Source organism: Phocoena sinus, chromosome 7, assembly GCF_008692025.1.
Source record: "Phocoena sinus isolate mPhoSin1 chromosome 7, mPhoSin1.pri, whole genome shotgun sequence".
In the NCBI taxonomy this organism is placed as follows: Eukaryota; Metazoa; Chordata; class Mammalia; order Artiodactyla; family Phocoenidae; genus Phocoena; species Phocoena sinus.
Window position 1 is genome coordinate 58,940,716 of NC_045769.1, and position 22,806 is coordinate 58,963,521.

Genomic DNA, 22,806 nt, shown 5'->3' on the forward strand with positions numbered 1-22,806 from the left:
CTTTCCTACTTAGACACACTCACATCTTCACATCCCTATGTGCTAAATGAGTGTGAACCTTCCCTTTTTGTTTTGAATTTCTGTTAAAAATATAAAGAAGACCATGGAGTTCATTTAGTCCAGCTGGGACTTACAAAAAGTTCAGTGACTTCGTTGGTATCTGTCAGAACCAGGCTTGGTAACCGGGCTGTGTGCCACTCTGCCCCCTCCTCTCTGGGCCTGGTGTGCAAAACACTTCCTCAAACTGTTGCTTGGAGAAGTTGATCGTTTCTTTTGTTTCTTGAAAGGGTAAGGAATGCGGGGCTGTGCTTTTTTGTTCGCATTGTGTTTTCAAATGTTTTCTGTTTATAATTATTGCATGTAAGTCAGGGAACATGTTAGAGTGTACAGAGTTTGGTAGTGTGAGTGTTAATATAGAGTAATTTAAATTTATTTTACACTGGAGTGAATGCATTGATGTGCCTTATTGTTACCTGTTTAGAGAGACATTACATTAAGGCTAGGGCAGCTATGTAATGAAGACTGAGTTAGGAATTATGATGTGACTGATGCCAGGAGCATAAAAATTTAGAGCCCTGGCCAGATTTAAGAGTTTCCTATGCAACATAAAAAGTTATTTATCCCAATGTTAACTTAGGGAATTTATAGAGTTCTGTATAGAAATCTCTAATGTTTGACTTAAAATGCATTTGAAAATTTTGAGGAGGTGATGAATCTGGAAGATGCTATAAATTAAATATAAGCAGTACTAAATTGGCTAGTGATCAGAGAGGTATTAGAATATAAATGATCCAGAAACTTATTCAAATGATAGCCTTTCAAAATTGCATGTTAACTATAGGTAATATGAGGGGCAGGAGAGTCTAGAGGAAAGACACAGAATTTGAAGTCACGTAGACCTGGGCTCAACTCCTTTTCTCACCACGTATTAGTTAGGTGACCTTAATCTCTCTGAGCTTTTGTTTCTTTATCTATAAAGTGACACCTGCCCTATTGTTTTAACAACTAAACTACATCATACATGTATAGCATTTACTAGTATAGTGCCATGTAGTTGTCAGTTAATAAATGTAAGCTGACATATTGTTGTTAAGTACCTTGAATATATTCTAGTTTTGGCTCTAATGGTGAGAAACTAGGTTACAAATGATAATTCAGGGGACAAATGTATGAATAATCTGTGTATCTAGAGTGAGCTGAATTTGCTTGGATCTACAAATTTTTTTTTTTTTTTTTTTTGGTGGTACACGGGCCTCTCACTGTTGGGGCCCCTCCCTTGCAGAGCACAGGCTCTGGAGGCGCAGGCTCAGCGGCCATGGCTCACGGGCCCAGCCGCTCCGCGGCACGTGGGATCCTCCCGGACCGGGGCACGAACCCGCGTCCCCCGCATCAGCAGGCAGACTCTCAACCACTGCGCCACCAGGGAAGCCCCGGATCTACAAATTTTGATAGTGGAAGAGCTGGGTTTATATCTCAATTTTAGCATTTTATGGAAATTGCAGGATTTGCTAAACCTGAACCAGTGACTCAGATCACCCAGTAGTAAGTAAATCCAGCTACTCTTCTTCTCCCGGAGCCTCAGGGCCATGCCAGCTATAACAGTCCTTTATGGTGCTTTTTGGATGGAATGTTGATTTAGCTTAGTTAACTGGGACATTGAGATCATGAGTCTGTGATGTCATCATGATGGTACAAAGGAGGTGGCTGTTTGCCTGAGGTCCCTCCAGTTAGAGAACACTCCTACTATTAGTGTGTCCTGACATTCAATAATTGGAGATTTATTCTTTTGACTTAAGTCTTGGTCCCATACTAAAAACCAGTTATTCATGGAGAGGGAAGTGTAATCAGTCATTTGCCCCTTAGTGTGAGTGAGTTGATAAGACCCTTCCCTGTAAGCAGGGTTTGAGGCAGGAAGGAGGAGAGGACAGGGATTACTCAGAGTTTGAGCCCAGGGGTTTAGGTTACCAGGACAGGGGAAGCTAAAAATTGCAGAACGATGATGCCTATGATGTGTCCCTAAACCACCTAGTTAGAATTTGACCTGAAGCTCACATTGCTTAGGACAGTGGCCTTGGGCCTTTAATGTGTATCACTGTCACATGTTATACTAACGCTGATCTTGGAAAGATGGGGTCTTGGAAGGGAAGGAGGGGAAACTTCTATTTATTGATTACTTTCTGTGCTGGGAATGATGCAAAATACTTATTTAATTCTTAATAATTCTGTAATGTAAGTACTTCTAATCCATTTTACACATAAGGAAACACACAAATTAGTAGCTTGACCAAGGACACACCACAGCCAATAGGATGTGATTTTAGATTTTGTCTGGCCCTGGTGCCCATGATCCTGTTGTGCTACACATGGTGAAAATGAGAGGCTAACTCAGCACAAATCCAGTATTATTACTAGACAGACAACAGGGTAGTAGGGTCAGTGGTGGAAATTTCTTTATTCGAAAAATAGCAAATGCATTCCTTTCCAAGGTCACCTATTTCCCCCTTCTTTTCCTTATTCCTCACACGACACCCCTCCCCTCCATTATTTTCCCAGTCCTCTTCTCTGTACTACAGATGGTATGGATGAAGGTGGAAACAGAGAGCGTTGTGAAATCTGCTCCTTCCCCATCTCTTTTTCCAGGCCAGTTAACCCTCATCCAGGCAAACAATACAGAAGTGATACCTATATGGAGGATGGCAAGAGTCAGGTCCAAGACAGGCCAAAGATTCCCAGTCAGAATAAAAAGCTAAATACTGCTGGTGTTTCTAGCTAGAATGACCTCGTGGGACATGTACCCTGCCAGTTCAGACCCCCAACCACTGAAGCCGTTTTCTTCTCTTTTATAGAACCAGAATACGAGGGGGCTCTATCTGTAACACCTCGGGTTTATCTCCTACTCTCATTACAAGGTAGCAGAAAGAGCTGCCAGGCTTTGGGGACAAAAGACAGGGATTCAGACCACAGAATTTCCACTTCCTGACTGGAACCTTGAGCAGTTCATTCTGTGAGTGTTTCTTCGTCTATAAAATGTCCATTATACAGCACATCTCAGGATATATGACCAAGAAATAGAACAACGATATGAAATAGCACACATTGTTCCTGGTTTCCTATGCTGATAATCTTTCCTTTTCACCCCGTCCCAACCCTGCTCCCTCAGCTAACATTAGGTGTCATTCTATGCCTTTTAAAACATAGGATCAGAACTAGAATTGGGGGAATTTGGTAGAGACCATAATGTAAAGAGAAGGGCAGGCATTTCTAGGCATGTTTGTATGTATAAACCAAAAGCAGATTAGTCTACTAGCTCCTTGGACAGGAGCCTATGTCTTATACTACACAGCGTGCCCTGCAGCTATACAGCGCCCTGGAATAATATCATTTATTGAGTGCCCACTGTCTTTTCCTCTTTTACATATCATCCCTTCTAAACTGCCCAGTAGTAACCTGTAAGTGTTATTGTCTATAGTACGTAAATGAGGTAATAACCAAGGCAACAAACAAATCTTCCAAGGTCAAGATTCAGATTTCAGTGTCTGTGATTTCAAATCTCACTTTTTATTATTACACACTGCCCCCCAATAAAAATAGCTGCCTTCATTTGGTTTTATTTTTATTTATTGAACCTTTATTTGTACAAGCTACTGTGTTAGATTCAGGCTTTATACTAAGATGTATAAGACCCAGTTCTATATAAACAGCTACACAGGCAACTGTGATATGAGGTAGAAGGTGATACATCTCATAATCAATGAACAAGTGAAGGACGCCAATGTTCACAGGTGGATGAGGTCACGTCTAATTGCCGCAAATGGTCAAAGGCATCATGAAGGAGGGCGTGTCTGAATGGAGCCTGAGGGCTGCATTTCCTACTGCAGGTTCTGCGTGGTAAACTTGAGATCTAGATATCTTAGTGCCTGTTACTTTTTCTTACCATCCATTGTTACTCATTGCTTACTGTGTCTTACTATCTATTGCTACTCTTCAATATGAAAGGAGAAGATAACTAGAGAAACCACCTTGAATAGAATCAGACTACCCTCAGACTGCATGGTTTCCTCTCATTTTCTCATTTGAGTGGACATAGCATAGTGTTTAAGAGCCTAACTCCTATCCACCACCTAATGTAACAGCTGTACAATTTTGGGAAGTTAACTTCTGTAGGCCTCAGTTCTTCCAGCTATAAAATGAGGATAGTATATGCCTCACAGACATTTTTCTGTGGAATTAACGGGATTCTGTATGTGAAGTGATTAGCTGGGTGCTTAGAGCATAAGTGCCTAATAATCAATGAATGATAGGCATAATTAATAGATGCTGTATCTATCTAAGTAGATAGATATGGCCAGAAAAAATATAAGGAAGTGTGGTATACATTTGTCTGGAATGTCAGAACTTTGATACTGGTTCTGAATTCGAGAGTTAGCAGTTCTGACTTGAGAGCTCCTCAAAATTAATGCAGAAATGCAGCTGCAGTTATGGAAGGCGTAATAGTGACCAAACCCCCAGCCACCTGAGGGGAGCTAAGAAGTTTTTCATCCTAAACCATTGTTTCCTGTCTCCTTAGTGCCCTAGAGTGTTGCCCAAGTTGTAATTATTCCAGTATTTCTTGCTTAGGTAGAAAAATTACTCAGGAAAGACAGTATGACTCTGCAGAGACTGCAGTAGACCTGGCCTCTCAGTGACAAAATGTTCACTTTTACTCAGCCATGAATTTTCTGGATAAATCTACCATGAATATTTTTATGCTTTGGTTGAATTTTAGTTACTACAGCTGAAGGAGTGGGGTGATCTATAATAAAGGACCTTGATCAGAAATACTCGGGAAAAAAAAGTTAGTTGGGTTACGTGGGTGATTGTTTTCTTTAACTTAGTCACTTTAACATTCAATGTTAAATGTTGTGGAGAAAAAAATTACTGTTAAATTTGCCTTCAGAATCTGTTTTTTTCTGGGCCCACTGAGAATCAGATAAACTTCACTTTAGGTTATATGTGACTAAAGAGTTGGCTGGCCTTTATATTTTTAGTCATCATGTGACAAACTAAGTCTAAACTGAAGAGTAATTTAGGTTAGGCAAGGAAAGTTCTTTCCATCGTATTTCTTCTTGGGAAAAAAAATTTTTTTGTCTCATACTAAACACTTTAGGATATAAATTTGTGGAAATGAAACATCTGTAGATGTATATATTAACTTTTGCCTTCTATTTTCTTAGAAATGTTTTTAAAAGAATAAACCGTTTTAAAAGTTGGAACTGTATACTCAAAATATTTGGGGGTGTTTAGAAAATCAGTCATTCAGTATCATCAATATCTAGCATGGTTTAAGGACCACTTCATGCCCTGATTAAATTAGAATCTGCATTGGGCCCATAACCCCTGTAGATTATGAAATCTGAGATAAAATCTTTGCAATTATCTACGCAAATAGACTGAATTCATTTCAATATAGAGTTTTAGATTCTTTAAATACAGTGTAACCTTAGAATCATAATGGGTTAAACTTAATTACTATAGCATGAGGAAGCAGATGGGAGGTGTTTAAGGAACCAATATGAGAAAACTTAAGCTTACATAGCACCTTAGTAAAAAAGTATTGTATAGGTATTGCTCTTAAATGAAGCTGGATTTGAGTCTCTTGCCCTGCACCCACCTTTCTACATCAGCAAACAAACACCTAAGGTCCAACAAGCACAGTTACACTACATCTGGGACCTGTGAACATGAGGAATTATTCCCAACCGGCTTGCACTGTGACCTGGCTTGAAGCTCTTGGAATGAAGAATGTTGAGACTAAGAATGAAAATAGTGGTTGGACCTATTTAAGCATAGATCCACAACAAAACTACTCACGGCAGGAAGTCAGAACTGACCACCCCAGGGTGTTGGCAGCATTATGTACATGCTTCTTGCTCTCCATGAAAATAGAATGATAACTAGTTAAACTCCTTTTCTTTTTCATCAAAATACTTATCAGCTTTTGCTCATCTTTAATAAAATGGGGTTTTAGTTAACTAACCTCAGTCCATATGCACAGAGGTAGATTATAGATCAGCCTTTCATAATTTACCTGGCAGTGGTGCATTCTTTTTAAAACCTACTGTTGTATGTGTTAATTTTCCTTTACTTTTAATAGGTTAAAAAAAAATCCATTTTGTAATGATGCATGACTCATTCAGTGTTCATTGTCTTCCCACTAATATTTTTTTTTTTGCCTTGAGCCAGCAAGAAAATCTTACATGAGAGGAGGGAGAAACAGACAGTGAGTTGAGGAATACAGTACTTAAATACTGTTGCTTGATTTTCATTGGTTATCTCCTTTCTTAACGGTGACCAGTCTAATCCAGACTTCCTTGTCAAATCCCTCCCCTCCCCCATCCTCTGCCAGGGGCTTCACGGGGTGTCAGTTGCTAGAAACTGACTGCAGGCAGTATGTAGGCATCTTTCATTTAGAATGGACATTAATATATTGACTAGAAAAGAAAGCTTTTAGAAATGTGTCATTTGTCAAAATTGCATGGCTTTTTAAAAAGGATAGAGAAATGCTGAATGTTTTGTATGTTAGCATCGACTCTATTTCTGTTCAGACTCTTAAGTTTTCAGAAGCTTAAATATAGAGCCCTTTAAAAAAAAAAAAGGAAGAAAGAAGAATTTTTCTGGTTAGTCGACCTCTTTTTAAGAAGTGCTTCATCATCCTCCTCCACCTCTCCGTGATGTTTCTCTGCAGCTCTCTGTAGGGTAGGGTTCTGTGCTGGCTGGCAGAATGCTCATTTGTTAGCTGAATAGAGTTCATCAACAGACATAGATCAATATAGGTTTTCTTTATTTCCTGTGAATTCCAAAATGCCATCCAAAGAGTCTTGGTCGGGTAGGAAAACTAATAGAGCTACAGTTCACAAATCAAAACAAGAGGGCCGTCAGCAAGATTTATTGATAGCAGCCTTGGGAATGAAACTGGGTTCTCAAAAGTCGTCTGTGACAATCTGGCAACCTCTGAAACTCTTTGCTTATTCGCAGTTGACATCACTTGTTAGAAGAGCAACTCTGAAAGAAAACGAGCAAATTCCAAAATATGAAAAGGTTCACAATTTCAAGGTAAGAATATTTATTTTTAACCTTTTGTTATAAGAAAGGAAATGCACATTTCTTGAAATATACAATATTGAAGTGTGTCTTTTTAAAACTAGGACGACTGGACTAAAATGTTCTTGCTATTCAGGGAATGAAGATGTTTTAAGCAAGATTTTTTTTAAGGAATAGCTTAATAAAGGTGATAGAATCCAACCCCATTTTCTCTGATGCTGATTTAGTATTCTGTTTGATCAGTGTATACTGAGTGGTAAAAGTCTTGACTGATATTTAAAAGATCTCATCTAATAATGATTTGGGTGTTATATTTATTTGTGATGCAAATATGTCTAACTACCTTCCGTGGGATATTTTGTGAGAGGATTAGATCTTATCTCCTTCCGTTTCTGGTAAAAAGCTTTGGCTATAAGAGGCATGTGCTGTTGCATCTGGATTGAGCAGATGGTGTGCATTTCCCATAGTTTCTGTCTTTTCTCCTCTGCTAATGAATTGACCATGATGAAAGGAGGATGGCTACCATGGGACCGTTATGCTGCTGACACTAGCAGCTTCTCTTCACTTTTCGAGTATTTTCTTTCAGTGTGTGTGTGTGTGTGTGTGTGTGTGTGTGTGTGTGTAGTTCTTAATTATTGTGTTACTGTGTTTTACCAACTATACTTTAATCATTTTTCATCAAGATGTGTGTGTGTGTGTGTTGATTCAAGCTGTGTGTAGATCTTGCCTGTATTTATAGCATGATATAAGACCTTGAAGTTCAGTCCTTTGCAACCTAATTCAGAGAACATACAATGTGAGGTTGTGCGTGAGGAGATCCAGTTACACTTCATGGGTAGATGCACTAGCATTTCTATAGTAACTTCCCAATAGTTATACAACTTTATGATGAAGTTCCTGAGACATGAATATTGTTAATGTAGACAAAATGGCATTAGTTTTGATGTTAGCGGGTATCTGTTTTCAAAAGATGATAAAGCTGGAAACCCTGATCTTCCTTTTATTTATTAATTTATTCAACATTTATTCAGCAGATAGAATGCACCAGGCTCTGTAGTAAGACATTTCATTCCAAATTTGCAATTTATCCTGATTTTTAACACTAGCATTAATTTTACTCAGATGCTAAATACCCAGCCCCCAATATGCTCTGCTTTTTCCATAGTGAAAAAGATTTTTATGAACTTCCGATTATTTGAGGATAAAGGATACATTCCAAAATGTATGGGCTGTGTAAAGATTGCTAATATTTCAAGGTAAACCAAATAGAGTTTTCTTTTCCCCCTCTAAACATATTATTAAAGACCAGATCTTTCAACCAGTATCTTTGATGTAAAATGAAATTGAGACCATTCAGTGTGTGCATCCAGTCTCAACCACCTCTTCCATTTATGGACCTAAACAGTCCATGCGGGTACTAGTCCTCAGTGTCTTCTTGCATGATATACAACCTGGTCTAACAGGATTTTTATCAGGAAAATGACCCCAAATACATCCTTTTGCAAATATCAAGTTATGTGCATGTTCGGACTCAAAAATAGCCATTTAGGTTCCTAAGCAGGAAACTGCAAACTTTTTAGAAATGGCTGAGATTTTTAAATATATCCCTCTGGTATGTTAAGCAGGAACAGATTGACCTATTAGGGATGCCATTTTAGTGCTAAGTTCATTGTACATGCTTTCTGTCAATATTGATAAAAAGCAAAGGGTAGAGCTGTTCAAGGATTTGCATAAACAAACACATTCTCTAGTTTTTTTTGGTTGTGTCTTCCAGTAATTTCTCAATTTTAATTTAACACATGGCTTTCATGAGCAAATTTTGTATAACCAGAAAGTACTGACTATGGGACCAATTGTGACTCATAGCTTGGTACCTACGCTGTTTTAAAGATACTTTTTTTTTTTTTTTTTTTAAAGAGGCGTGTGAAACAGTAGAAGCCTGCTTCCTTCTCTGGAGCTAAGATATTAAAACGAGCTTGGGCTCACTGTTTAAAAAAAAGTAAAATATTTATGCTCAGGAAGAGCTCATGTTGGACAGTGAATTGCATTACGTATATTTTTTCGAGTTGCTAATAAGGTCAAAAGTCTTTGACTCTCAAAACGATTTGACTCTTTCCATTGAAATTACTCTTTGTTTCTTAAAAACTGTTTCTGTGGGGTGGCATTATAAAAAAGAGAAGGAGGGGTCATACTTGACTTCCGGGCACATCCCTAAAAGAATTCAGACTCTGTGGCAGGAGCAGTGCTCTCCCACACAAATGTTCACTTAGAAGGTCACTGCCTGTGATATGTAAGTATGTCCAGTTCAGAGATTTATTGTAGGAAAAATCTGGAGCATTTACAAAATGATAATTGTTCACGTGGCCTTGCCATTGACTATTTTCTATGTTGGTGAAAGTGTACTCTGCCTAACCACCAACCCACTCACCAAACTCATTTCAATGTGGTTTTCTTTTTTGCCTCTTGAACTGCCTTGTTATATAACGTTGCTCTGTGGTGTCGAACAGCTGTCAAGTCTCATTTCAGAAGGTGAAACCATGAGTGTCATATACCTTTGGTGAAAGCATTCACCAAGGTGAAATCCAAAAAAAAAAAAATCAACTGGGCCTAACTCCAGACTCCAGGCAGGTGTTTGTTTTTTGTTGTTTTTGTTTGTTTTTAATAGAAGGAGAAAAAAAAACCAGGAAGTCTTCCCATTTTGCTGTGTTATATAACAGTCTTTTTTTTTTTTTTTTCCCTATTGTTACTTACAAGGATTTGATAAAGCATCTATCACAAGAAAGATAGTTGTCTCTCTCAGGGAGGTCATCATTTTAAAAATAAATGTACCACATCCTTTAAAAATGATTACCCTGTAAGTTGTCAATGTAACTTACCCTGTAAGTTGTCAATGTAACTTAGAGTAAAAGTAATTTTAACTGTCTCCTGGATCAACCTCTCATTTTAAGAACTGCCCCATCCTAACACAACAGAGAGAGAGAGTGAGCACACAAGTGCTAATTTCTTAAACCAACAACTTAAAAACTAAGCAAAACAAGACCACCTCTGCCATTAAAAGTCAGACACAGGCACCCCACCAACAGTGATTGCATCCTACATCTGAGGCTGTCCAGATAGGATGATAACTAAGACCCAGCCCTTGCCCTAAGGAACTTGCTTGCTATTTGTATGACCTTGGGCAGACTGCTTCATCTCTCTGAACCTCTGGTTCTGCATCAGAAAAACTGAATTCCTGGTATGTGTAGGTACTTTGTACCCACTGTTCTTGTTATTACAAATTACCCCTAAGTGGGTATTTTTTCTGAATCCATGTCAAGACTGTTTCTTGCCCAGTAGCAGAGAGCATGATGCAGTTGAGAACCCTGGCATGATTGTGGTGCTAAAGAAAGCTCTTGCTTCTTTCTTAGCTCCCAGGCACAGTTAGATGTTATGTAAGAGCAGTGCATTTTCACGCACCACAGAATACAGTGAAATCCTCTGTATTTCTTTTACTCCCTTCAAATTATTCAGTGTTCCATTTGGTATGTTTAATTCAAACAGCTCTATAAAACAAAATCAAGGTTACATATAATATAATAATAGAAACCTGGCTACTTAGGCAAATTAAAAGACATGAATTCTAGACACTTTATTCTTTTAATTTTTATTTTATATTGGAGTATAGTTGACCAACAATGTTGTATTAGTTTCAGGTGTACAGCAAAGTGATTCAGTTATATTGCATACATATATTTTACATGTATCTATTCTTTTTCAAATTCTTTTCCCATTTAGGTTATTACAGAGTATTCAGCAGAGTTACCTGTGCTATACAGTCGGTCCTTGTTGGTTATCTGTTTTAAATACAGCAGTGTACATGTCAATCCCAAACTGCCAATCTGTCCCTCCCCAGCACCCCACACCCGTAAACATAAGTTCGTTCTCTAAGTCTGTGAGTCTGTTTCTGTCTTGTAAATAAGTTCATCTGTATCCTTTTTTTAGATTCCACATATAAATATCATATGATATTTGTCTTTTTCTGTCTGACTTACTTCACTTAGTATGATAATCTCCAGGTCCATCCATGCTGCTGCAAATGGCATTATTTCATTCTTTTTAATGACTGAGTAATATTCCATTGTATATATGTACCACATCTTCTTTATCCATTCATCTGTTGATGGACATTTAGGTTGCTTCCATGTTTTGGCTATTGTAAATAGTGCTGCAGTGAGCATTGGGGTGCATGTATCCTTTCAAACCATGTTTTTCTCCAGATATATGCCCAGGAGTGGGATTGTAGGATTATATGGTAGTTCTATTTTTAGTTTTTTAAGGAACCTCCATACTGGCCTCCATAGTGGCTATACCAATGTAAATTGCCACCAACAGTGTAGGAGTGTTCCCTTTTCTCCACACCCTATCCAGCACTTATTGTTGGTAGACTTTTTGATGATGGCCATTCTGAATGGTGTGAGGTGATATCTCATTGTAGTTTTGATTTGCATTTCTCTAATAATTAGTGATGTTGAGCATCTCTTCATGTGTCTCTTGGCCATCTGTATGTCTTCACTGGAGAAATGTCTATTTAGGTCTTCTGCCCATTTTTTTGATTGGGTTGTTTGTTTTTTTGATATTGAGCCACATGAGCTGTTTTTAAATTTTGGAGATTAATCCCTTGTCAGTCACATCATTTGCAAATATTTTCTCCCATTCTGTAGGTTGTCTTTTTGTTTTGTTTATGGTTTCCTTTACTGTGCAAAAGCTTTTGAGTTTAATTAGGTCCCATTTGTTTATTTTTGTTTTTATTTCCATTACTCTATAAGACAGATCAAAAAAGATATTGCTGCGATTTATGTCAGAGACTGTTCTGCCTGTATTTTCCTCTAAGCGTTTTATAGTATCTGGTCTTAAATTTATGTCTTTAATCCATTTTGAGTTTATTTTTGTGTATGTGTATGGTGTTGAAGAATGTTCTAATTTCATTTTCTTACATGTAGCTGTCCAGTTTTCCCAGCACCACTTATTGAAGAGACTGTCTTTTCTCCATTGTATAATATTGCCTCCTTTGTTGAAGATTAATTAACCATAGGTGCATGGGTTTATGTCTGGGCTTTCTGTCCTGTTCCATTGAGCTATATTTCTACTTTTGTGCCAGTACCATACTCTTTTGATGACTGTAGCTTTGTAGTATAGTCTGAAGTCAGGGAGCCTGATTCCTCCAGCTCTGTTTTTCTTTCTCAAGATTGCTTTGGCTGTTCGGGGTCTTTTGTGTTTCCATACAAATTAAAAACTTTTTTGTTCTAGTTCTGTAAAAAATGCCATTGGTAATTTGATAGGGATTGCACTGAATCTGTAGATTGCCTTGGGTAGTATACTTATTTTGATAATGTTGATTCTTCCATTCCAAGAACATGGTATATCTTTCCATCTGTTTGTGTCATCTTCGGTTTCTTTCATCAACATCTTAACAGTTTTTGGAGTTACAGGTCTTTTGCCTCCCTAGGTAGATTTATACCTTGATATTCTTTTTGATGCGATGGTAAATGGGATTGTTTATTTCTCTTTTTGATCTTTCGTTGTTAGTGTATAGAAGTGCAACAGATTTCTGTGTATTTATTTTGTATCCTGCAACTTTAGTGAATTCATTGATGAGCCTAAGTAGCTTTCTAGTAGCATCTTTAGGATTTTCTATGTATAGTATCATGTCGTCTGCAAACAGTGACAGTTTTACTTCTTTTACAATTTGGATTCCCTTTCTTTTTCTTCTCTGATTGCTGTGGCTAGGGCTTCCAAAGCTATGTTGAATAAAAGTGGTGAGAGTGGACATCCTTGTTTTGTTCCTGATCTTAGAGGAAATGCTTTCAGTTTTTCACCATTGAGAATGATGTTAGCTGTAGGTTTGTCATATATGGCCTTTATTTTGTTGAGGTATGTTCCCTCTCTGCCCATTTTCTGGAGAGTTTTTATCACAGATGTGTGTTGAATTTTGTCAAAAGCTATTTCTGCATCTATTGAGGTGATCATATGGTTTTTATTCTGCAGTTTGTTGATGTGGTGTATCACACTGATTGATTTTGCAGATATTGAAAATCCTTGCATCCCTGGGATAAATCCCACTTGATCATGGTGTATGATCCTTCTAATGTGTTGTTGGATTCAGTTTGCTAGTATTTTGTTGAGGATTTTTATGTCTATCCTCATCAGTTAGTGGCCTGTAATTTTCCCTTTTTGTGGTATCTTTGTCTGGTTTGGGTATCAGGGTGATGGTGGCCTCATATCATAGAATGAGTTTGTGACTATTCCTTCCTTTGCAATTTTTTGGGAAGAGTTTGAGAAGGATAGGTGTTAACTGTTCTCTAAATGTTTGATAGAATTCACCTGTGAAGCTATCTGGTCCTGAACTTTTGTTTGTTGGGAGTTTTTAAATCACGGTTTCAATTTCAGTACTTGCAATTAGTGTGTTCATATTTTCTATTTCTTCCTGGCTCAGTCTTGGGAGATTGTACCTTTCTGAGAATTTGTTCATTTCTTCCAGGTTGTCCATTTTATTGGCATATAGTTGCTCGAAGTAGTCTCTTATGACTCTTTTTATTTCTGTGGTGTCTGTTGTAACTCCTCCTTTTGCATTTCTAATTTTATTGATTTGATCCCTATCCCTTTTTTTCTTGATGAGTCTGGCTAAAGGTTTATCTTTTCAAAGAACCAAAGGAGTTTCATTGATCTTTTCTGTTGTTTTTTTTCATTTCTATTTCATTTATTTATGATTTCCTTTCTTCTACTAACTTTAGGTTTTGTTTGTTCTTCTTTGTCTGGTTGCTTTAGGTGTAAGGTTAGATTGTTTATTTGAGATTCTTCTTGTTTCCTGCAGTGAGTTTGTATTGCTATAAACTTCCCTCTTAGAACTGCTTTTGCTGTGTCCCATAGGTTTTGTATTGTCCTGCTTTCATTTTCATTTGTCTCTAGGTATTTTTTGATTTCTTCAGTGATCCATTGGTTGTTTAGTAGCACATTGTTTAGCTTGCATGTTTGTGTTTTTTACAATTTTTTTCTTGTAGTTGATTTCTAATCTCATAGTGTTGTGATTGGAAAAGATGCTTGATACGATTTCAATTTTCTTAAACTTACCAAGGCTCACTTTGTGGCCCAGTATGTAATCAGTCCTGGAGAATGTTCCATGTGCACTTGAGAAGAATGTGTATTCTGCTGCTTTTGGATAGAATGCATTATAAATATCAAGTCCATCTGGTCTAATGTGTCGTTTAAGGCCTGTGTTTCCTTATTGATTTTTTGTCTGGATGATCTGTCCATTGATGTAAGTGGGGTGTTGAAGTCCCCCACTATTATTGTGTTACTGTTGATTTCTCCTTTTATGGTTTTTAGTATTTACCTTATATATTGAGGTGCTCCTATGTTGGTGCATATATATTTACAATTGTTATATCTTCTTGGATTGGTCCCTTGATCTTTATGTAGCATCCTTCTTTGTCTCTTGTAACATTCTTTATTTTAAAGTCGATTTTGTCTGATATGAGAATTGCTACTCCAGCTATCTTTTGATTTCCATTTGCATGGAATAGCTTTCTCCATCCCCTTACTTTCAGTCTGTATGTGTCCCTAGATCTGAAATGGTTCTCTTATAGACAGCATATATACGGGTCTTGTTTCTGTATCCATTCAGCCAATCTATGTCTTTTGGTTAGAGCATTTAATAGATTTAAGTTTAAGGTAATTATTGATATGTGTCTTCCTCGTGCCATTTTCTTAATCGTTTTGGATTTGTTGTTTTTCTTCCCTTCCTCTTTTGTTCTCTTGTGATTTGATGACTAACTTTAGTGTTGTGTTTGTATTACTTTTTCTTTTTTGTGTATCTATTGTAGATTTTTGGTTTGTGGTTACCATGAGGTTTTGATACAGCAGTCTGTATAAAAACAAGATTGTTTTAAGTTGTTGGTCTTTTAATTTCAAATGCATTTCCAATATACTGCATTTGTTCTCTCCTCTTCTCTCAGTTGGTCATTTTGATGTCATATCTGTGTACAGATGATTTTCTACCTTTACTGTATGTTTGCCTTTATCGGTGAACTTTTCCATTTTAATTTTTTGTTTCTAGTTGTGGCCTTTTCTTTTCTGCCTAGAGAAGTAAGTTCCTTTAGTGTTTCTTGCAAAGCTGGTCTGGTTGTGCTGAATTCTGTTAGCTTTGGCTTGTCTGTAAAGATTTCTCTGTCGAATCTGAATGAGAGCCTTGCTTGCTAGATTATTCTTGGTTGTAGATTCTTCTCTTTCATCACTTTAAATATATTGTGCCACTCCCTTCTGGCCTGCAGAGTTTCTACTGAAAACTCAGCTGATAACCTTATGGGAGTTCCTTGTACATGATTTGTTGTTTTTCCCTTGTTGCTTTTAATATTTTTTTGTTGTTTTTAATTTTTGTCAGTTTGATTACTATGTGTATCGGTGTGTTCCTCCTTGGGTTTATTCTGCCTGGGACTCTCTGTGCTTTCTGGACTTGGGTGACTGTTTCCTTTCCCATGATAGGGAAATTTTCAGCTATTATCTCTTCAAAAATTTTCTCAGGTCATCTCTCTCTCCTCCTTCTGGGACCCCTATAATGCAAATGTTGGTGCATTTAATGTTGTCCCAGAGGTCTCTTAGACTGTCCTCATTTATTTTCATTCTTTTTTCTTTTCTGTTCAGTGGCAGTGATTTCCACCATTCTGTCTTCCAGCTCACTTATCTGTTCTTCTCCCTCAGTTATTCTGCTATTGATTTCTTCTAGTATATTTTTCATTTCAGTTACTATATTGTTCATCTCTGTTCTTTAGTTCTTCTGGGTCTTTGTTAAACTTTCCTTATATCTTCTCGATCTGTGCCTTCATTCTTTTTCTGAGACCTTGTATCATCTTTACTATCATTACTAGGAATTCTTTTTCAGGTAGATTGCCTATCTCCACTTCATTTAGTTGGTGTTCTGGGGTTTTATCTTGTTTCTTCATCTGGGACATATTCCCTTACCATCTCATTTTGTCTAACTTTCTGTGATTGTGGTTTCCGTTCCACAGGCTGCAGTGTTGTAGTTCTTCTTGCTCTGCTGTCTGCCCCCAGGTGGATGAGGCTAAGAGGCTTGTGCAGGCTTCCTGGTGAGAGGGGCTGGTACCTGCCCACTAGTGGGTGGAGCTGGGTCTTGTCCCTTTGGTCAGCAGGGCTGGGTCAGGGGATGTGTTTATCAGGCAGCTGTTTACTCAGGAGCACTTTAAGCAGCCTGTCTGCTTATGGGTGGGGCTGTGTTCCTGCCCTGTTTGTTGGTTGTTTGGCCTGAGGCATCCCAGCACTGGAGCTTACAGGCTGTTGGGTGGGGGCCAGGTCTTGGTGAGAAAATGGCAGCCTCCAAGAAGGCTCACACCAATGAGTACTCCCCAGAACTGCCTCCAAGAAGGCTCACACCAATGAGTACTCCCCCAGCAGTGTCCTTGTCCCTGCAGTGAACCACAGCCTCCGCAGGAGACCCTCCAATACTAGCAGGTAAGTCTAGCCCAGTCTCTTACGAGGTTACCGCTTTTTCTTCTGGGTCCTGGTGTGCACGAGACCCTGTGTATACCGTCCAAGAGTGGAGTTTCTGTTTACCCCAGTCCTGTGGGATCACACACTGATGGCTTTCAGTGCCAGATTCTCTGGGGTCTCCTCCTCCCATTGCCAGACCCCCAGGCTGGGGAGCCTGATACAGGCCTCAGAACTTTCGCTCCTGTGGGAGAACTTCTGTGGTATAATTATTTCCCAGTTTGTGGTTCGCCCACCCAGCATGTATGAGACTTCTTTTTATCATGGTGTGCCTCTCCTACCTTCTCCTTGTGGTTTCTTCTTTGTCTTTTTTTTTGATAGGTTCCAGCATTTTTTGGTCGGTGGTTATTCAGCAGTTAGTTGTGATTTTGGTGTTTCCATAAGAAGGGGTGAGCTCACGTCCTTCTACTCTGCCGTCTTGTCTCCTCTTTTTTTTTCTTTTCCTTCATGCTGAATCTAGCGTCACTTGCTCATTGGGGGTGGCATGCAGAGGCTTTGCATGCTTCACTTCAGACCAGAGTTCCTCAGGCAAAAAGGCTGCTGAAGAATTATAGATACTTTAAAATATGAGTTTAGTTCTTTTCTAAGGTAGTCTTGATGTGGTGACTGGTTGAGTTTAGAGTTTCAGACACTTGCATTCTACACAGAAATGAAAGATGTGACGCATTAATAGATTTAATGTTGCCAAGATAATAAGGTAAGCAGTGAATCCCGAAATATTAATTGATAATGTAATTAAATTAACTCTATAACATGAACCTTATAATATTTTAAAAATTACTGATTCAGGACTTGGGATATAGTGGTAATAGTTAACTTGTCAATCCTGGCCACCAGACCAGATGTTCTGCTATTTGATAAACTGAAGGTTAGAAATGGCAAGCACTCCTGTGGAAAGTGGCCCTTCCTTTCCTTCAAAGGACACAGACAAATCTGAGCCCTATGGTCTTCATTTGATTCACATTTGAGAAAAAAATACAAGATGAAACAACAAAAATAGATTTAGTATAAAATGTGGAGTTAAACTACATGATCTATAAGTTCTCTAACAGCTCTTAAATTCTCTGATTAAATTATATTGAGAAGTATTAGATTTGTTAATGTAATTATTCTTTTCCATTGTTAAAAAAATATTTTTTCATATATAGTTTAACTAGTTATATTAACAGTCAGTGAAATGTCATATTCCAGGACCGTTATCTACCATGTCCTTTGTATTATTTCCACCAACCATCATAACACCACCTCCCACCATCTTTTCTCCCTTTGTTCTTCCTTCCCTTGTCCCCATATCTAGTAAAATGACTTGTAGATGCTCAAGAAGCATCCATTGAATCACTAAATAGATGAGCACACAGTGTGAGATGGGGGACCTTTGTTGTGGTGGTGGTAGTAGTTATTTTGAAACTACTTTCATGCAGAAGGAAATTTTGACACAAAAATAGATTTTTCTAATGACCTTAAAACCTATATTGTTACAAAATCTTTTAAATCAAATTCATGAGAGTTTTTAAAATGAAATAAACCCCAAAATGTCATGTTATATTTGACTGGAGAATCTGTGTTCACATTTTAAGTTCTCAGAAATTTGAATATTGTTTTGAATTAATAGTAATTTAAAAGACGTTAAATGCAACATGACAAGATGGAAATGGTAAACCTGGAATGTCTCATAATTAACCTTCAGCAATAATGTCACTCACCATTGCTTCTCCCGTGGATGTGAACATGGAGTGCCCAACAAACATTTTAAAAGAATACATAATGTTTTTCTCCAAGTAGGAGATTAAACTGAATTATATTATAAATTTCTGTATTATACATGGATATGGATATTTATACACACACAGAGTTCCTGTTTCTTAATGTGGGTCCATTGCAAGGGAAGATAAAAATAAATATCAGAGCATAGTGGGGGGTTCTCTCTGTCTAGGGCAGTCAAACTTGTAAAGGGTGATGGAGAGAAACTAAGAGATTAGACAAGATCATCTGTAAAGTCCCTGTAGGCACTGTGTTTCTGTTGCTATCCAGTACAGTACCTACCAGATGATACGGAAGCCAAAAAGAAAAAAATGAACACACATTGCTCCACTTTTTACTTCTGCCGCTGCTCGTGGTGAGTAGGACCACAGAGACTCATCATGCACTTCCATCCAGGCCTGTACACTGCACCCCAGCACTGTGGCCCTCTCGACCTCAGTCCTGTCTATCCTTCTTGTGTTTTGTAATGCTGGCTGGGGAACTGGTTATGACACCTTGAGTGTAGATCTAGATCGTTAAGGTCATTGGAAGGGTTACTGCCTAACATTAATACTCCAAAAGGAAACATTTCACAAGGTTTTTGTTGGTTTGCACATAGTTGCTTATACTTCTTCATAGTCACTTTATGGAGCTAGAGAACTTTAAATATTGTACTTAAGAGAAACTCATCATTTCATGGATTAGAAGAACTAATATTGCTAAAATGTCCATACTACCCAAAGTGATCTACATATTCAATGCAATGCCTATCAAAATCCCAATGACATTCTTTACAGAAATAGAAAAAGACATCCTAAAATTCATGTGGAACCACAAAATATCCTAAATAGCCAAAGCAATCTTGAGCACAAACAACAAAACTGAAGGCACCACACTTTATGATTTCAAAATGTATTAGAAAGCTCCAATAATCAAGACAGTATGGTACTGGCATAAAAACAGACCTGTAGACCAATGGAATGAACTAGAAACCCCAGAAATAAATCCATACATCTGCGGTCAACTGAACTTCAACAAGGGTTCCAAGAACACTAAATGGGGAAAGGATAGTCTGTTCAATAAATGATGTTAGGAAAACTGAATATCCACATGCAAAAGAATGAAATCGGCCCCTATCTCACAGCATTTATAAAAACCAACTCAAAACAGATTAAAGACTTAAATATAAGCCCTGAAACCAAAAAACTAGTAGATGAAAGCATAGGGGAAGAAAACGTTCTTAACTGTGGTCTGGGCAATGATTATTTAGATATGGCACCAAAGCATAGGCAGCAAAAGAAAAAATAGGTGGGATTACATCAAGCTAAAAACTTCTGCACAGTAAAGGAAACAGTCAGCAGAGTGAAAAGGCAACCTATGGAATAAGAGAAAATATTTGCAAATCATATATCTGATAAGGGGTTAATATCCAAAATATATAGGGAAGTCATACAACGCAATAGCAAAAAAACCAAAAATGAACAAAAAACTCGATTTAAAAAGGACCTGAATAGACCTTTCTCAAAAGAAGATATACAAATGGCCAACAGCTGTATGAAGAGGTGTTCAGCATCACTGATCATCAGGGGAATGCAAATCAAACCACAGTGAGATGAGATATCTCACACCTGTTAGAATGGCTGTTGTCAAAAAGACAAAAGATAACTGGTGTAGGCGAGGATGTGGAGAAAAGGGAACTCTTGTACACTGTTGATGGCAATGTAAATTGGTACAGCCGTTATGGGAAACATGGAGGTTCCTCAAAAAGTTAAAACTTCATTATGATCCAGCAATGGGTTGACTTTTCACTCTGTTGATTATTTCCTTTGCTGTGCGGAAGATTTATCGTTAGATGTAGTCTCGCCTATTTTTGTTTTTGTTGCTTTCAAATTTGGAGGGAGGTTTGGAAGTTTTTCTTACTTGGAGACTGTTAGTGGAACTTATTAGGTGTCCTATTTCTCTTATGGAATTAAGAAACAAAAAATATGAGAGTAATTTAACATTTGGGGAGAGATTTGCAAGTTTGTTTTCACTAGGAGACTGTTAGTGGAACATACTAGGTGTACCATGTCTTTTATGAAATTAAAAACCAAACAATTTAAAAATAAAACAAAACCTGAGGCCAGCCTTTAAGATGTTAGGGTTGCCACTTTTAAACACCTTAAGGAGGAGCCTGGCACTCTCTCTCACCAGCACCTATCCTAGTTCTTATTTTCAACCAGTATCCTAATTTGAAACCCTTTGGTAGACAACTGCCTCTAATGTGGTATTGATGATTTCCATCATGTATGTATATCCTGCTGATTTAATGTTTTAGAAAATTTGGTTTCTCCAAAATTTATCCCAAAGTAGAGAATCAGCCTGGCATGTGACTCCTGACACAATAACAAGCTAAGGATATAAATAAATCCTTAGGAAGAACACACAATTTTAAAAAGTCACCTCCTCCAGAATTCTGTTCTCTTAATACTTTAGTTTTTGTCCACACAGTAATCTAACCTTCAAGGATTTGGGACATGTTAGTACTTTAAAGGCAACTTTTTATAGTCCTTTGTATCATATATCCATCCCCCCCCCCCCCGCCAGATTTAACTGAGGATTAAGTCTTAATTCTATTCTGCTTATTTTGTAAGTTAATAGGAGAGATACATGTATATTTCATTTCTGTTTTCCAAAACCTTGTTCAACAAATTATACTTCATCTTCTTTGTGACACACTATATCAAAGTTCCTCGGAGGACAAAGAGTCTTACTTAATAGTGAAGCCTATTGTGGCTTTAATAAAATATTCCTCAAGCACATGCTTTGACTATGTACATTTCATAACATCTTACTTCCCTGTATCTCAGTACAATTATTATCATTATTAGTCAGCATTCATTATTCGTATGTAATAGTATCTGACACAAAAATATCATTTCCCAGGGCTTCCCTGGTGGCGCAGTGGTTGGGGATCCACCTGCCAATGCAGGGGGCGCGGGTTCGTGCCCCGGTCTGGGAGGATCCCACGTGCCGCGGAGCGGCTGGGCCCATGAGCCATGGCCACTGGGCTTGCACGTCCGGAGCCTGTGCTCCGCAACGGGAGAGGCCCGCATACCGCAAAAAAATATATATATATCATTGCCCAAAGGGCAGAGAAAAAAAGAGAGACATGCATAAACACCAAAGGAAGTGGAATATAAATCTAGGAAAGAATTTTTTAAGTGAAGAGAACACATGCAGATATTGATTTTTCTTTCTTAGATATTTTACCACAGCACTGCTGGTATCTGAAAACCACTACAGATTATTTTCCTGATAAATACCATACCAATAGCTTTTTTTCAGGTTTACTAACTTCTCATATTAAATTATCTTACTATTCTTCTGGCTGCAAAATAGGAAAGCTAAAAAGAAAAGGGGAAATAGCCCAGTGGTGTTACACTTCTGAAGAACACTGTCAACTGCTTATTTTCTACATGTTTATATTTTGGGGGGAGCAAAAGTAGAACTGGGTGTTTTTTTTAAAGTGTTGTCCAGACAAAAATTTAAAAGAAAAGAATATATTCATTTTTAGGTCATGGGAGCCAGAGGATTCTTGACATGGTAGATGGTATCCTACAGACTGTTGTAGTAGAGATGACGTTTTGGCTATGTGAATGGATTTGTCCAGATCAGGCCTGAAATGTCAGGCTCGTTCTTTCTTTCGTAGAACTCCCTTTTCTTGGAGTTCTAGCCCTTACATGTTCCACACCCTGATGGCTGCTTGTGGCTCTGCCTTACAAGCTTGCACAGTGCATTCATAAAGAGAATGTCCATCTCTTGGAGGTATGTGATTTTGCTTTGATGGTTTGCTATTACAGCTCATTACTCCACAATTGTATGACATTGCTTCAGTGTGTCTTTTTAAAAGATCCACTTGGAACCCATGACTGATATTTACCATTTGATGGAACAGATGGGAAACTTTACATTGCAAGTGTCAGAAAGCCCAACCCATGCTCATGGAGGCAAAATGGGAAATTATTAACTCACATAGTAGGAAAAGTTCAGTGTTAGTTGAAGGTATCCCTTAGCCCAGGGGCTTAAAATGCTACCAGAATCCTGCCTCCCAGCTCTGTCTTCATTTTTTAGGCTCCCTCTGGTGACAAGATGGCTGGCAAAGGCTCCAGCTGTGTATGTTCTCAGATTCTAGTCAGCTCCAAAAAAGAGACTATTTGAGCAAAAGGTCTAGGCCTGGTAGGCATTCACACAGTTATCTTATATGCCCATCTGTGAACCATTAGCTATGGTTTAGGAGAATGGAATGTGCTTATTGGCTTAGATCTAGGTTACATACCTTCCCCTGGAGCTTGGAATAGGATCAGCTCCATACAGTTCACATGGATTGAGGACCGTTATCCAAAGACAAGACATCTATTCTGCATGGCTAAAAAATAAGAAATGCCCACTACAGCATTAAGTGACAAA

At 38.0% G+C, this 22,806-nt stretch overlaps 1 protein-coding gene across 2 annotated transcripts in view; it reads left to right on the top strand.

The window, feature by feature from the left end:
• Positions 1–22,806, top strand: part of CHN1 (chimerin 1) — a 178,369-nt gene that overhangs the window by 119,718 nt on the left and 35,845 nt on the right. For both annotated transcript variants that reach the window (XM_032637672.1, XM_032637673.1), the window contains one exon: positions 7,015–7,092. In XM_032637672.1, coding sequence (XP_032493563.1) covers positions 7,015–7,092 — 78 coding nt within the window. The remainder of the gene's footprint in view (positions 1–7,014; positions 7,093–22,806) is intronic.